This window comes from Procambarus clarkii, chromosome 20 (assembly GCF_040958095.1).
Source record: "Procambarus clarkii isolate CNS0578487 chromosome 20, FALCON_Pclarkii_2.0, whole genome shotgun sequence".
In the NCBI taxonomy this organism is placed as follows: domain Eukaryota; kingdom Metazoa; phylum Arthropoda; class Malacostraca; order Decapoda; family Cambaridae; genus Procambarus; species Procambarus clarkii.
The window spans coordinates 25,290,759-25,306,619 of NC_091169.1; the positions used below are offsets into that span (position 1 = coordinate 25,290,759).

General features: G+C 38.8%; 1 protein-coding gene across 1 annotated transcript in view; it reads left to right on the plus strand.

Annotated features, from left to right (window-relative positions):
- The window catches only part of LOC138366621 (ecdysteroid-phosphate phosphatase-like), a 35,539-nt gene extending 20,355 nt beyond the window's left edge, over positions 1–15,184 (plus strand). Inside the window, 7 exon segments of the mRNA XM_069327765.1 lie at positions 143–201; positions 204–385; positions 1,367–1,502; positions 2,538–2,753; positions 3,529–3,780; positions 4,723–4,832; positions 11,926–15,184. Of these exon segments, the coding sequence (XP_069183866.1) occupies positions 143–201; positions 204–385; positions 1,367–1,502; positions 2,538–2,753; positions 3,529–3,780; positions 4,723–4,832; positions 11,926–12,051 (1,081 nt within the window). The 3' untranslated portion in view covers positions 12,052–15,184.
- The last annotated feature ends 677 nt before the right edge of the window (positions 15,185–15,861 follow it).

Below are 15,861 nucleotides of genomic sequence, written 5' to 3' on the forward strand. Positions count from 1 at the left end.
TCGATAGCTACCAAGGTGTTGCTCAGAAAGGGGCATTTAAATTTTTGTTTTTACTACAGTATTGTCGAGATTACTGTATCATATTTTTACAGAGTTAAATTGTTGTCTACTGTGTGTTTTTGTGTCTTCACATCCTCAACAGAGCCATTCCAGTCATAGGCAGTACTGGCCGAGAAGGACTTGAAACTGCAGCATTCCCTCGCCGCCCCCAATCTCCTTGTCATTGTTAAACCTTTTAGAAAATAGCGAGGGCTCCCGACGCTCGACAGAAGTTCTCTCAGAATCATCATCTATGGATCGCCTACATTCACGTCAAGCATCACTAGAGGCCACACAGTCACCTCCTCTTCCTCAGCAGGAAGTCTTAGATGCCTTATATGCCAAGGTTAGTTACATTTGTTTAAATATTTTGTTACATTAACTCTTTAATGTTAAGGAAAATGATAGTAGGAAAGACAGGGAATACCAATTACAGTAATGCCCAAAATGCTGTGCTTAGCAAGTGGCCTTATATAATGTACAATTTCTTTAACATTATGTAGCCGCTTCATTTTGTCCAGTGTACAGTCTGTTATATGAATAAAACATTATTACAATACAGTATATTATTATTATTGTGTGTAACCATGAAGGACTTTTTGTACCACAGTACAAAGGGCTTGTTTGCGATATTCAAATTTGAAAGAGCAAAGGTGGCAATTGTGATTGCATATGCTCCATGTGCTTTTTGAAATGAGAATGGAAAAATTAATACTCTTGAGCAAGCCTCCCTCATTATCCTTCCTATTCTTCATGTCATTGGCCTTTCATAGAACACACAACTTGTGTCAGGCTCTGAGAGACCTAATACTACAGTAGATAAGTACCCTATTCAAACTCTTTTGTTCCCCTTCTAAGAAGCATGACATTCTGTGAAGAGCAAGTCTCAATCCACCACAAGGTATCTGATTGCCAGAAACACTTAAAATTTACTTGAAATTACCTCCAAATGATTCATGACAATTAAAAAATAACCAAAAGTCATTCTGAAACTTGTGAAGAGACAAACCCAGCTCCACTGGCTGGCAATGCTACCATACAAGGAAGGTGGTAGAGGTGACAAGCCCTCATTTTACTGCCTCCTCTTTTCAGTCTCAGTTTTTTAATTTTAGTGAATTTGTCATTACTTATTAAGTTGATAGTTCTCCAAGACATGGGGCTGTCCCTTCCTCACCCCCTCAGAGTGATTCTCATGTGGTGTTAACACCCTAACTGTGTTGGACCGGAGTGACTCATTATATGATCCACAAATTAAAGTAAACATGTACTATACTTTTCTTCGTTCATTCTGTCACCTTTCTCTTACATACATAATGTACAATTTCAGGTGAAGAAGCCAAAAAAGGAGGGGCCTCTCTATAAATTTCCAATTGATGGACCACGCAAAATTATTATTGCCAGACATGGTGAAAGAGTAGATTTCACCTTTGGTGATTGGATTCGCTTCTGTTTTGATGAGACAGGTATGTTTCTTGTTATAATCAAATTAAAATGTATAATATGTTCAAACTAACATATTTTTATTATTTCCAAACTAGACCACATGGTTGTTTTCTCAGAGAAGGTCCTATAGGTCTCATAGGCAGGATCATGTGTAGTCAGGGATATCAGTGATTACCTATTGGTATTTATGACACATGATACCTAAATCTATTTGAACCTCCTCCTTATGCCTGGTACTTATAAAATTATTGTAATTTTTATTTCATTGCACGTTTACTATTGAAGGTATGGATGAAGACATTAACTGCTACTTTTTTCAGTGCAGTCCACTAGTGGAGAATTCTCAATGAATAAGTGTTTTCTTTAGACTTTTACCTTTTTCATTTCCATCTTCCACTTTTGCTTTTCCCTCAGTTAAAGGAATATAGGCAAAGGCTCTTTTTATCAGTCATGTGTATTTCCCTTAATAATTTATTCATATTGATAGTATTTCCTCTAGCTGTTCTTACTCCTACACTTGTTAGATTGCATTCCCTTAACCTTTCTTTGCAGCTTGACAAAGTGAACAGAAATTGGCATTAAACAGAAATTTGCTGAATGGCAATATATTTATAGAGCAAGTAATACATATGCAGATATACTGTTTTAGTTACACTGTACAGTATCTCCATTCCTTCTAGTATTCTGTACTCTAAGGGGAATTGGTAAAATATGCAGCTCGTAAACATTTGTTATTTTCTGTCATTCCCTATCACCTAATGCACCTATTCATCTAAAAGTAAATAGGTAACAAGGTGTTATTCAGCTTGTTGTGGGGTTGCATCTTGGGGAGGGTCAATAGTTCAACCACCGAGGAAACCTCGATATAGGCCTAACATGTATATATACACTGGTTGCCTATTCCCCAACATAATGAGTTATTATTATAATTATTATATATTCACAGGCTTCCTGTCCCCAACAAAAGGAATTATTATAGCCTATCACACGTGCACTAGACATGTACATATTTGGGATTGTCAACAAATAATTTTATTGTCATTATCTTTATGCAGGAAACTATCAACGACGTGATCTTAACATGCCCGAGACGCTCCCTCAACGTAAAGGGGCACCCCACAGTTTCTATAAGGACTGTCCTCTTACAAACATTGGCTTATTGCAAGCAACACTTGTAGGACAAGCTATGAAAGCAAATGAAACGGAGGTGCACCATGTTTTTTGTTCGCCTTCATTACGCTGTGTTCAAACATGTACCAATATACTTAAAGGTAGGTTAAAACACATTATCCTTACACTTTCTATATTGAGGGAATAAACTGATGATTGCTTATGTCTTTTACATTTTCTATAATGCACCAATATTTTGCTACATAAAATATTTATACAGTAAATGCTGTACTTACGTAAAATGCGTACTGTACAGCAATTATGCTCTTAAAAATGGCATTTTATATAAAATTGCTCTGTATAAAATGAAAACCTTTAGGAATAAAGGGTAATATTCCCAGATATCACAAATTAGTACAATAAAGGAATTTTCTGTTTTAAAACGTGAATGTTTACTAGTTTCTCCCCACCTCAGGCTTCTTACCCCTTGTGTCCCATTTATTTTCATCATTTCATCACATGTTAATCAGGCTGGCACTTAATAATAGGTAATATAGGATAGGAAAGCTGCCAAGAGACACAAGCTCACAAAAATAGCCATGCCATACTGTTGGTCTTGTACTTTCACAAAATCATGATGAGAAAACAGATTCTTTCTTCACTAGCCACATGCAGTGAAGAGGCTGTTTTTATACATGTTGTAACACTATACATTATTGTATTTATATTTACATGATACACAAATTAATGTAGCATCACTAATGGTATAAGCTCTATGGCACCAATTCCATATACCTTTGTGTTTAATCCTGTACGGCTTCAATATTTTCTCATAGATACATCACGGTCTTGGGATTTTATTGTGTATAGGTATAATATAAGAATGATACAAAAGAGCTACTTTAAATATTATTTACATTTTCTTTACTCTGGCAGGCTTAGGTATTGCTGAGCAAATGCCAATCAACATTGAACCTGGGCTTTTTGAGTGGTTGGCTTGGTACCATGATGGAATGCCTATATGGATGACTCTTGATGAGTTAACTGATTCAGGATTCAATATCAGCCTTAATTATGATCCTCTGATTCGGAAAGAGGAACTGAAGGATACCCACGAGAGTTGTGAACAGTATTACGGTAGAAATGCTTACGTTACACAGAGTATTATCAATACAACCCAGGCACAAGGTATGCTCTGCTTTAAGAATATTGTGTAAATGTTTTATACATCATTAGTGAATGTAAACATTTAGGGATCTCCATCAAAGGGTACATTCAAGTGTTTTTATTAATTTTTAGGAATACTCTGGTATGTCAAGAATGATCCATTGAATTACTGTACTTTCAGATTTGAAACATGCATGCATGCATGCATACATAAATGCATGCATACATACATACATATCCAACATGATTAAATTTGCTTTTTAAATATTTTAAATATTAATGTTTTTAAATATTTTATTTTTAAATATAAATAAATATTAGATTAAATATTTTATGTTTTTACTCTGAGGTTTAATCCTTATTTAATCCTTATATATTTATTTATATTTATTTAGTCTCCTGATAAGGTGTTTACCAATTTAGTTTGTACAGTATTGACTGCATCTATGTCATATACAAATGTACAGGAAAGGGATAAAGTATGCTATGATGTTGAGAAGACAAACAATATGAGGGAAAACCAAGGACATAAGAGTAATGAAACAATCAGTAGTTAAGTTTCATTTTAGATGCCTAAAGGCTATTCAGTCATACCTGCTAAACGTGCTGCATGCTCAATGTATGTCACTATTTTTTATTTATATGGTCACTTAAGAGATTCATCAAAGTCTTGTATATCCACCCATTAAAGTTACACACTTGCAAGGTTATCATGTTTCAAGTTTTCATAATTCACAATTTTAAAGTGCATATGCTGCTGCCACTTTAGTTGTTAGAAGTAGGGTTTGGTTATTTCACGGTAAACGTGTTCTAATTGCCTACGTTTTCTTTGATCTTTCAACTCGACATCAAATTACTGAATAGTTATATTTAATGTATCTATCTACTCATTTTTTATTTCATGTACAAGAAAGACATTTTTGTACAGTACAAGTAAAATAGTTAGCCTCTTAATTTTTGCAGGTGGTACAGTGTTGCTTGTAGGACACGCTGCTACATTAGACACGTGCACGAGACAGTTAGTTGGAGGAACGCCAAGATCAGCTCATGAGATGACTGCTATCATTAAGAAGGTCAGTTTAAAGCCCTCATCAGTCTGTTTACTGTAAATCTCTTGCTCTGTTTTAAGAAAGTATTGTGTGAGCTTCCCATGTTCGCATTGTTAACTCTGCTGTGGAAATAGTATATATTTGTCATTTAGAAAAATATGCTTATTGCACCATTCCTGTCTTTGTAATTTCTTATCTTTAGCTACATCCTCAAATATTATTTGGTTTACATTTTCTCACTAAAGTTCTTCATTACTGTATAACCATTGTAATTAATTTTTGGAGAGAAGCCCATTGGTGGTTTCCTGAAACTATCTCGTTGAGATGGCTCCCCACTATTGGATCACATCAGTCGCAGGAGTACTGTTTGGCCTAATTCACACCAGAGCCAGAACCTGGGGGCCCCCTTTTCATTCACAAAGGTGCAGAGAGCAGGAAAAAATTATAATTTTCACCAGGGAAAGCATCCAGAAAGTTGACGAATCTTTACAGGCAACAGCAAGGGTCATAGGAAATGAAACATCAAGATAATCCAATGATTCGGCAAATAATTTATTCATAACAAGGCATTCACTTGTAACTAGCTCAAAGATGTTGGTACCAATGGCCACCACCAGGCAGCCTGGCAGCCCTGTTGGCCAGCTGCAAGGTCAGCTTTGCTTGCTATCATTGATTCACCTAGTTTTGCTCATCAGGTCGCCAAGTCACATTGAGTACCTATGCTTCTGAGCTTAGTGCTCAGAAGCATTTCTGAGTACTAGTACAGAGTACTAAGTACTCTAAGTACATTTTTGAGTACAGAGTACTGAGTACACTGGCTTCTTTTTTTGTTCTTGAGTACTGTATTTGCTTCATTAACATGCATTTAGGTCCCAGATTCATCCTGGCTGGCAGACAAACCACTCATCCCTAAGGGTTTGGCATGGGTTCTATCGAATGCGAACACTTAATTGGCAAGACGTGGGTTTTGTCTTTCAGGCATTCTCGGGCAGTACTCCTTATTCACCACTCAAGGACTGTTTGCTTGCTTTGGTGCTTCTCAAGGACATGGGGGCAAGTAGCAACTCCATGTGCTTCTGTGCTGTGTGTGCTTGCAGTGCCTGTGCTCTGTGGAGCCCTTATTGCAGAGGACCACAGGGCACATACCACTTGGTGACAGTCATGTGTTTTTGGGCTGTCAGAGTTTTTTATTGACAAGCTTTGTGAAGGCATGGATTTGCTTGCTTTGGTCTTGGGTGTGGAGGCCCTCTTGCCTGCAGTTCTGGCTTTGGGGGCCTTGCCCAAGTTATTTACCCCTCTCATTTGGGAGTTGATGGCAGCATTTTACTTGGCTCATCTCACATGTTGACATGCGGTGTTGGCCCAGGCTTCAGATTCAGCCTGGTCGTTAATTTTTTTTTACTGAATTCCCTTTTTTGCCTTTGTTCTTTCCTGAGAACATTGTTGCTCACATTCTTTTCACTGCTGTGGTGGGCTGTTATCCCATTAATTGGATGTTATTCCACTGGGGTTTTGCCACTTGGAGGTATCCCATAGGCTAGGGCTTGTGCATCCTTTGGAAGTAACCTCTTCTGCTTGATGTCGCCATTCCATGTCATGGAATAATGGTTTTGCTTGTGGTTCTACATGCTGGCCTTTTTGTGGTTCACCCACTTTGATGGTAATATGGGGAAAGAGTATCTAGCCCATTTTGCCAGCTCTTGGTTCTATGATTTGGCAGTCTTTTGGGTTGTCTTCCTTAGCCTTTGGTAGAGTCTGTCAGACCCCCCATCCCCTCTGCTGAGTTTGGGTCTGTAAGATCAGGAGTCTTTTCCTCAGCTGCATGTGGTCATTACAACATGGATTCAGGCGTGATTAAAATGACTTTGTCTTTTTTGTGGATGTCCTGGTTGTTCTCAGTCTCTAAGTGGGACTTGGCAAACCTACAGTACATTCTTGATTTTTGGGACAGAACAGTTTCATTCCCTGTCTGACTTTCCACATGACCACTTTGACTCCAGTTCATCTGGCATTGCAGGCAGATTCTTGGATGGTGTCCCTGGACCTCAAGGATGTGTACTGGCATGTCCCAATTCATCTGAGGTTCTGGGGCTGGTTAGATTTTGTTATGAGTCATCAATCATGCCACTTCAAAGTCATGCCCTTTGGCTCGAATCTGAATCCTTGAATTTCTACTAAGTATGGGTAGTGGTGACCTGGCTGCATCTCTTAGTTGTTTATGTGTTGATTTACCTCAATAACTGGTTGGTTTGGGCCCCCCTACCCCATCCAGTTCACTTTTAAAAATGACCAGATATCTGGTTCTTTCCCAGTTTACCAAGTTTAGGTTCCTGGTGAATTGGCAGAAGTCCAAGTTGGTTCTGTCACAGGTTTGGACCTGGTTTGGCCTTGTTTGAGATTCCCAGTCAGGCATGTCTTTCCCTGCCTCCTCCTGCTCTGCTCTCCATGCATCATCATCACTGTCTGGTGTTGGTTGGCCTTGGGTGACTCATCGGTTGATCTAGCAGTTGTGCGAGATCCTAAACTATGCCTGTTTTGCCTCTGCTGGGACCATCAGGTTCAGGACCCCTCTTAACACTTGTCAGTTCTTGCTTTGTGGTCTTCTTCCTTTGTGGTAAGTTCCTTGTTTGCCTTATCCTCTGTGGTTAGTTATTTTCAGGGACCCACCATCTCTTATTTGATCAAGCACCTGCTGTCGTTCTACCTCCCTTGGTAAGTTCCTCGTTTGCCTTATCCTCTGTGGTAGTTAGCTTTAGGAACCCAACAAGAGACTCTTTCCAGAAAACCAGCATTAAATTCAATGAAACACCACTTTTTGATAGAGCCCTGATCAAGCTCTTTGATTCCCTTCCCCCTTACCACGTTAATTGGTTTGTCGGGCATCAGTTCTGGATCGACCATGGATCCAGCTATTGGCCAGGGCTCCTGGTCGCCTAGCGGTGGCCATTGGTACTAGCGGATTCAAGCTAGTTGTTTTGAATGAATCATTTGCAAAATCATTTTCATTTGAGTCATTCTTGTCGGTTTGGTTTCACTTCCTATGAACCTTGCAGTTATCTGTAAAGCTTTGCGGACTATTTGGATACTTTTTCGGTGAGGGTGACAATATTTGTCCCATGCTCTCTGTGCCTCTGTGAGGAGCCAAGTTCTTGCTCTGGGTCCCGTCTCAAATAGGGAAAATGTAGTTGTTATGATCCCCATGAAATGCTTGGGGTGTAGACCTCCTCTTCTCAATAGTGGGCACTCCTGGCCTCATCTAAATCACAACTTTATTCTGTGTTGGGATATAGTAAAGGTCAGCAGTAAACAGCACCAGTTTACTGGGGTAAACTTATCACACATAACAACAGCTGTTTACAACATTATTTACAACACATTAAAATTAATAACATTGGCACTTGTCACTGAAGCTAGTTGCTACTAAGTTAAATAGGTCAAGCTTAAGGTATTAGAAACTGAACAGCATTGGTGTACTAGATTTACTAGAGGCTGTAAAGTTAAACTAGTCACTAGCTTAGTTTCCTTAAAACTTAGGAACATTGGTACACTAGATGGCAGTTGAAGTGCATCAAAGTTGATGTGGTTAAGTTGTACTCATTGTGACATTATCCAACTTTAAAGTCCCTAAAGACTATCAAAATCAAAGTCTTTCTAGACTCGACCAAGTTAAAGTACTCAGCATACCTGCATATAAACCTTCTTGTATTGTCAATCTCCACTATCTCACAACCCATTCACCTGTTATTTGTGTTGCCTTCTGTTTCATCTGGATGTTCAGCTTTCTTCAAGCATATACTCCTTGCTCTTTGTCCCCCCTGTGTTTTGAAGAACTGCCCTTGTCAACCCTGTCTACACTTTAGAGTATTTTGTCTGTCCATAAATATCCCTTCTCCCTCTCACTCCTCCCTCCATCCCCCTCTCACTCTTCCCTCCATCCTCCTCTCACTCCTCCCCTTTCTCTTGCTCTATCTCTCCTTCCACCACCCCTCCCACCCCTTCCATCATTTTCACTGTATACTCTAATTCAGTTATATACTTTGCTATTATCTATTCTATTTTGTTTCTTCTTAATTGCAGTAACCTTGCCTTTAAACGACCTTTGACTGCCAATATTTTAGCTTAAGTATTTTATAATGATTCACACAATCATTTTAAATATTCTGTTACAGTACAGTATTTGAAAAGTATCTCAGCAAAAATATGCACCTGTATTTAGTACCTGTTAAACATCCTTAGATTAAAAATCTCTATTAGTTCTTCTTAGGCTCTCCACTTCGTTACTTCCCAATTCTTGATCCTACTGGCTGTGTTGATTAGATCGTGCTTAGTTAGAGCAGGTTCCACATTCTGCAGGGCTTCAAGAAAGTTGTACCTGCCAGGCCAATCAAAACTGTACAATTTATAATGATAACAACTACTAGCTATGCTGCTATTGTAACTCTTATGTAAATAATGTACCATAATTTCATGTAAACAGGCCCAATTATAAATGTACAACCATTTGTGAATAACATTTTTTATTTGATTCTTGTGCTATGGATACTCTGGGGAACTCTCAGTCTTGCCTAGAAAGACCTCTGGAAGGTTTATTCATGTACATCATCTTTGTGCAGTCAATGAGTCACAATAACGTGGCTGAAGATATGATGACCAACCCACACACTAGAAGAGGAAGAGACAATGATATTTCGGTCCGTTCTGGACCATTATCAAGTCGATTGTCACAATCACTTGATAATGGTCCAGGACGGACCAAAACATTGTCGTCTCCCCCATCTTCTGATGTGTGGTTTGGTCATTATATAATCTTTCTAAGTACTATATACGTTAAAGAGACCAACAAGCTGTATTATGCTTTTAATGGACATTTCATATGTATGTTCTCTCTTGAGTTTAAACTGACCAACTTGCTTGAGTTATCTGTTCTGCTGCTTGGTATGATAAGAACACGCAGAACGACAACTCCAGAAGGCATGTTGGCCAAGATGAGGTAGCAGCTCCTGTTTATATCCACCCCCCCTCCCCCCTCTGGCCACAACCATGGCGGTCTCTGGGTTTGGAGTCCCTGTGCCTTTTTTCATCAACTTTGAGGTCAACTCCGGAGCTCACAGTTCCTGCAATTGCCCTGGAACTAATCGTATTGGCGTTTGCCTTTCCATTGGAGACCTTCGGCGCCATGGAGAGGGGGGGACCTGCTGCATGGTTAACAGCTTCTCCTCCACATCAACTTACTCTGGCTTTGCGCCCTGGAGAGGCCACTCCAGACCGACAACCAGAATGCAATTCCATAGTCTCCTGAGACTGATGGATGCCTACTACCCTATATGAGGCAGCTCCTATTTATATCCACCCTATATGTGGCAGCCCCTTTTTATATCCACCCCGTATGAGAGCTCCTATTTATGTCCACTCCATATGAGGCCGCTCCTATTTCTATATACCCTTATATAAGAGCTCTTATTTACTGGTATATCCACCCCATGTGATGTAGCTCCTATTATATTAGTGCATCTTGACTAATTATTTCCTCTTGAGATTACCTCTACATTTACACTGGAAGATTAAAAGCCTCCCAGGCAGCTTTAACTTTACCTACATGATGCATTCCATAGATTACATCTGGCTGAAGTACCTGGACAAATTACTTCATTATTATGCTCATCACTGACTCATGGGTGGCTTCTTACATGCTTCTCGGGACTTATCCCTCTTAAGTGGTCAGCATTGATGGGGTCTCTAATGTATTAACAGGGGGGCCTCTCTCATTTTCATCCGGTAACTTCAAAATTGGAGATAGACAGGATGATCTGTCAGTGGATATGCAACATGTTAAATGTGTTACAGGTTTATCTGTCTAGTCAAATATCCTCTCTTCTCTTTCACTTTTGTAGCTCACTTGATCCTTGGATCAGGTGTTGGATTTACAACATTATAAATTTTTGGCCTTTGCTTCATTCATACTCAAGTCTAATTCTTAACTCTTGCTTTTGGTCAACCTGGATTTCTCTTTGTTCTTGGAGACATCTTTGTACATCTCTCTTAAATTTAAATTTCTGCCAGTAAAGGAGACATGTGGTTTGGGCCTGCTTAGGCCATCTTAGTGGTTTGTGTTTGTGCTGTTATTCCCATGCCTCTCAAAATTCATGATCTGAATATTCCTTTTCCTCTAACTGTATTGCCTGGTACTTCTATTTGCATATTCTATTTGTTGCACTTGTTCTCTTGTACCCACACCTGAAGTCATTCACACATAGTGATATATTTTGCTTATACTAGAGCTCAGGACCTCTTTAACTCATTCTGTACATTTGTGACCTGCAACCTTATCAAGAGTTCCTGTCTGTGCCACCATGAGCCTAGCCTAAGGTTGTCAAATGAGTGGTATAACTCAGAAATCAGGCTTAGAGTGTACAGTACTTGTGTAGTTCCTTTCTACACAGAACACTCAGTTGCTCCCAGGCCTTCATTTCAACATCTACTTCCTTGTGATTTGGAGTCATTCTGGGACAATTCAGAATATAAGTAGATTTGAGACAGATAACCTTGTTGCAGTTGTAGGTGCTAGGCTGTCAGGTGAGGTGATGGGTGGGGCCAACAGGCAGTTAGCTAGAGCAGTGCTTGCTAGTCTTTGATACTAAGTAGTGCTTGGAAAGGCTTTAAGTGTAATGTATATGCGAACTCAGACTGGATTGAGTATTCTGCAGTCTCCCTATTGCCAACATGATCTGGCATGTACAGTTTGAACAGTTCTCTGCTTAAATAAATCATTTATGCTGAATTTGCTCTGACTGATCATGATTTAGTCAGTGGGATCAGTAGGATCAAGTCTTAGATAGCAGCAGTGTGTCCTACTTAAAAAGAAGTCTTTTCAAGTACACTCAAAGCCTTATTTGTATGCTCAAAACTTTTGCAAGATGCAATTTAAATATATATTTTGTATTGTGCATATATGTAGATTTTGCCTAATAAACACCTAGTGACTTGTTGCTTATAAATTCTTAGTTATTTGATTTTTGTGTACTGTATTTATATGGTTTCATATGTATCAATTTGTTGCTTCCATTGGCTTTCTGTTAGAAGAGTTTCTCATTTGATAACTAGGAATTTGACCCTACAGGTTCCCTACGGCTGCACGGCCATGGTGGGTGAGGTTACTAGTGGCCAATGGACAATGTTTCCACCTCCTGTTTTCCCTGTGACATATTCAGGAATCATGGAATATGATTGGAGGGTTCTGTTGTGAATAAATGTTAGTTAAATTTGTTTATAGATCATTTGTAAATTGACCTATTTGGAAACAAATGTACTGTACTGTGTATTGAAGAGTAGAGAAAAAAAAGCTACATTAATGTTGTATGTTAATTGCTAAGTTTTATAGAGGTTGATAAGTATTAAGTACTGTTTCATTAACTAATTAAATTTCCCTGACATTTTAATTTTGCAAACACATGTTGGCGCGCACATGCATGCTTATATGCAGGTACACCAAGGCTAGTAGGCAGGGCATAAAAGTACTAGACCTTCCTTTCCCATAATCAATACAAGATCTCGAGGGAAATAAACAAAGTAGATAAAGGAAGACTATTTAAATTATAAACCAGATAGAACAAGGAGAGATTAGTGGTAGCTGGATATGCAATTGAGTCAAGAGATGCAAGGTAGTAAGGTTAGCAAGTGAAATGTATTGAGAGAAAGAAATTATTTAAAGCCAATTCCATCCATAACTTTAAAAAAGAAATATGATGAAAACATTAATGTTGAGAGAGGTACTGTACTTAGCATGCCAGGTATAAACAGCTAGGAGGCAGGCAATGAAGAGCTGGGTCTCGCTCCACTCTAGCCACTGACTGGTAAGCACTATTGCATAGTGATTGTGCTGCCCTGGCTCTCCACACTATAAGCTATAAAGTCCTTACTTACAATACAGAAACAGATTTGAGGGTATGGTTAACGGCATACCAATAGTATTGAAGTTATACAAGAATTGAAAGAGTAGTATAAATTAAGCATTGAAAGTAATGAAACACTTCTCTGGTGGGCCACTCAGAAGCTCCCCAAGCATTGGAGCTACCTAGCCTGGTAGAATTATACCAGGACTGTGAGACCCACCCGAGCCTATCGGGAGGGAGGGTGAGGGAAGGAACAATGAAATTTTGTTTTTACTTGGATCATATGATTGTACATTGAGTTGTGTCAAGACTTCCTGTTGACCTGGGTAATTGGTCCCACCGTATTTAATTTTTTTAACATGGTTAGTATCTTTTCTTGTTACTTTTTTTTTGTACTGATGAGAAGTACTTTTGTTAGTACTTCTCATTATGCCATAATCTCTTATGTACACTTGCAACACTAATGTGAGCTCTACTCACAGAGCTGACCTTGCTTTACTCTTCCACTTACTCCTCACCTCTCCTCTACCCCTAGCACTAGGACTGACTGACTAGGTTAGTCAGTCAAGTGGCTGACCATGCCCCTCAGGGCTCTGGCAAACATCTGGTTGTGGATGACGAAGGTGCTAGGGTTGGTGTCACTGTTGCTTCAGATTTGTTTGGTAGTTGCCTAATTGCCAAATATTCTCTGAGGAAGTCTTGGATGTTTTTGTGAAACACCCATTTTTATGAGAAATTAGCCTCCACCAGTGGGATAATCTTTTGACTCCCTCATGTGCTTCCTGCTCTTTAGAGAGGGAGCAGGTTGGTGTGAAATGGCACTTGCTCACAGTGGCCAGAAACTGTTACAGAAGTCTTTTGGGGCTCTAAGTGCAAGTACATAAAAGTGCATTATAATAATCAGAATAAACACAAACCCATAAGTTAATTAACACATAGTACATGGATATAAATAAATAATTGAAGAGTGTCCATTGCATCATCTGCTGCCTTCCATTAGTTGTGAGCTGTTATATTTGGTTGTTCACTAAGGTAAGATTCATTGTTTCACATGGCTATGATCATGCAGTCATGCAGTGCAACATACTTTTGTACCCTCTAGCATCTTTTTGCACTACCACTTACAGGAGGTGTCCAAGATGTGCCTTACATAAGTTGTCCTCCATTTACCCAGCTAGCTTGCCCCCCTCCCATCTTTACCCTTTACCCTCTCTGCCTCTTAACCCATCTACTTCTTACCCCCCCCCTCCCACCTCCCCACCCCCTCTGCACCTTACCACCTCCACCCTATACCCCTCTTCACCCCCACCCTCCATCAAGTAAATATAAAAAGCACTTCTCTGAGTAGAATCATCCTGTTGTTCCCAGTCTTTTCTATCTTCTCATATCTTCCCTGTACCTAGAATATATAATTTAAATCGGGAAACATGTGGAGCAGTCCAGATTTGAGATGCCTACATATGTACATGGTGTTGCCACCCGATGAGTGTCATTGATTTTGACCAGAATAGTAAAGAAGCAGCTAACAAGCTCTGATGTGGCAGTCACTTGTGATCCCAAGGGAGGATTTAGAAGGGTTTATTCTTCTTCTTTCTTTTTTCAAGTTATCTGTTTGGGGTTTGACTGGATTTAGCTTTTCTTTAGTGACTATTACCTTCAATGACCCCCGAAGGGCATTTGAAACATTTCTTGTAGCACTGTTGTCATTGTGCGTAACTGTGTATGACACTTGTTATAAAACAAAACTATCTTGTCTTAGGAAGCGACTAAATGAGTGTTCAGAAAGTTTTTCATATTAACTCAAACCTTATTTTTATTAAACAGTACAGTACAGTATTTTGCACTTATTTAAGTTCCTGGTAAATTTACCCAAATGGGTTCAGATTATAATTTTTTTATGGTGAACATAATTTTACTGGAAGAGACTCCTTTGTATGCACAGTATAATGTACAGTATATATATATTCGCACATAAATTGATAGGTATATAGATATGTAAGCATACATAGATATACTGTATTGTACACACACATGGCTCATTAGATAATTAAAGATATAGAAATATACCTGTTTCCTATGGTTGCTTCAGAAGATAAGAATCCACTTTACCATAGACAGGGTTCATTAAGAGTCTGGCACTGGAACCATGGTGATCTTTTTAAACATATCTGCAGGATCATAAAAAGTGCCAGGAAAGCATTGAAAAAAAATTGAATTCAGCTCAGAACCATCATTAGTATTTCCATAAAGACTCAAAGCACTATCAAATCCTCATTTGATATCACAGATGACTATTAAAAGATGCATCAAACATCTCATCAATTTAAGAGCAACAAAGTATGTACAGTACCAGTATTTAATTATATTGTTTTCATTTATATATCTGCTACACCAAATACCTGTAGTATATACTTTAAATAGTTCTAAATCCTAATTAAGCCAATTGTGTATACTGCTGTTTTTAGTATTAAAGACGTGGATAATAAACATTTCATTCACCTGAACACTAAGAGACTCAAACTGACTCCACGACGGGGAAACAAACTCTATCCACTATATCATTAACAACCTTATTAAGGAAAGTTCCAGAAGCGACTAATCGCTACCCAGATGGAATTTTAGACTTCAGGCTGGGCAGAAGCACAAAGGAATTAGTGATCCACTCCCACATCATATAAATTTGATAGGAGAGCATTGGTTTATATCATTCCTTATCATGTTTCCTATAAAGTACTTGTGTGTACATCATTATCTGAGGCCTAATTTTACTGTGCAATCAAAGGTGTTAGCTGAGAAATAAGGCTTGGAATCAAAATGAAAAGATCCTTTTCTCTTGGTCCTACACATTGTCTTGTGGGCAGTTTTTGTATTTGTTTGGGGGAAAAATGTGACATTATCTGGGTGCAGGTGCATTAACTCTGGGCTGACATAGGTGCTGCCACCTATTAGTAGTGAAGGTGATGTGCTAGTCTGAAGCATCACTTGCTCACTTGTGATTACAATTAATGATTTTGTAGTGCTTTTGAGTTTATATGTTTTTATCTGTTTTTATCTGATGGAAATTTTTGGCTGGATTGAACTTTTCTCCAGTATCTCTGTAGCACTTTACATAATTGTGCAGACAAATTTGATAAGCTCTCTGGAACACCAGTGCCTGAATAACA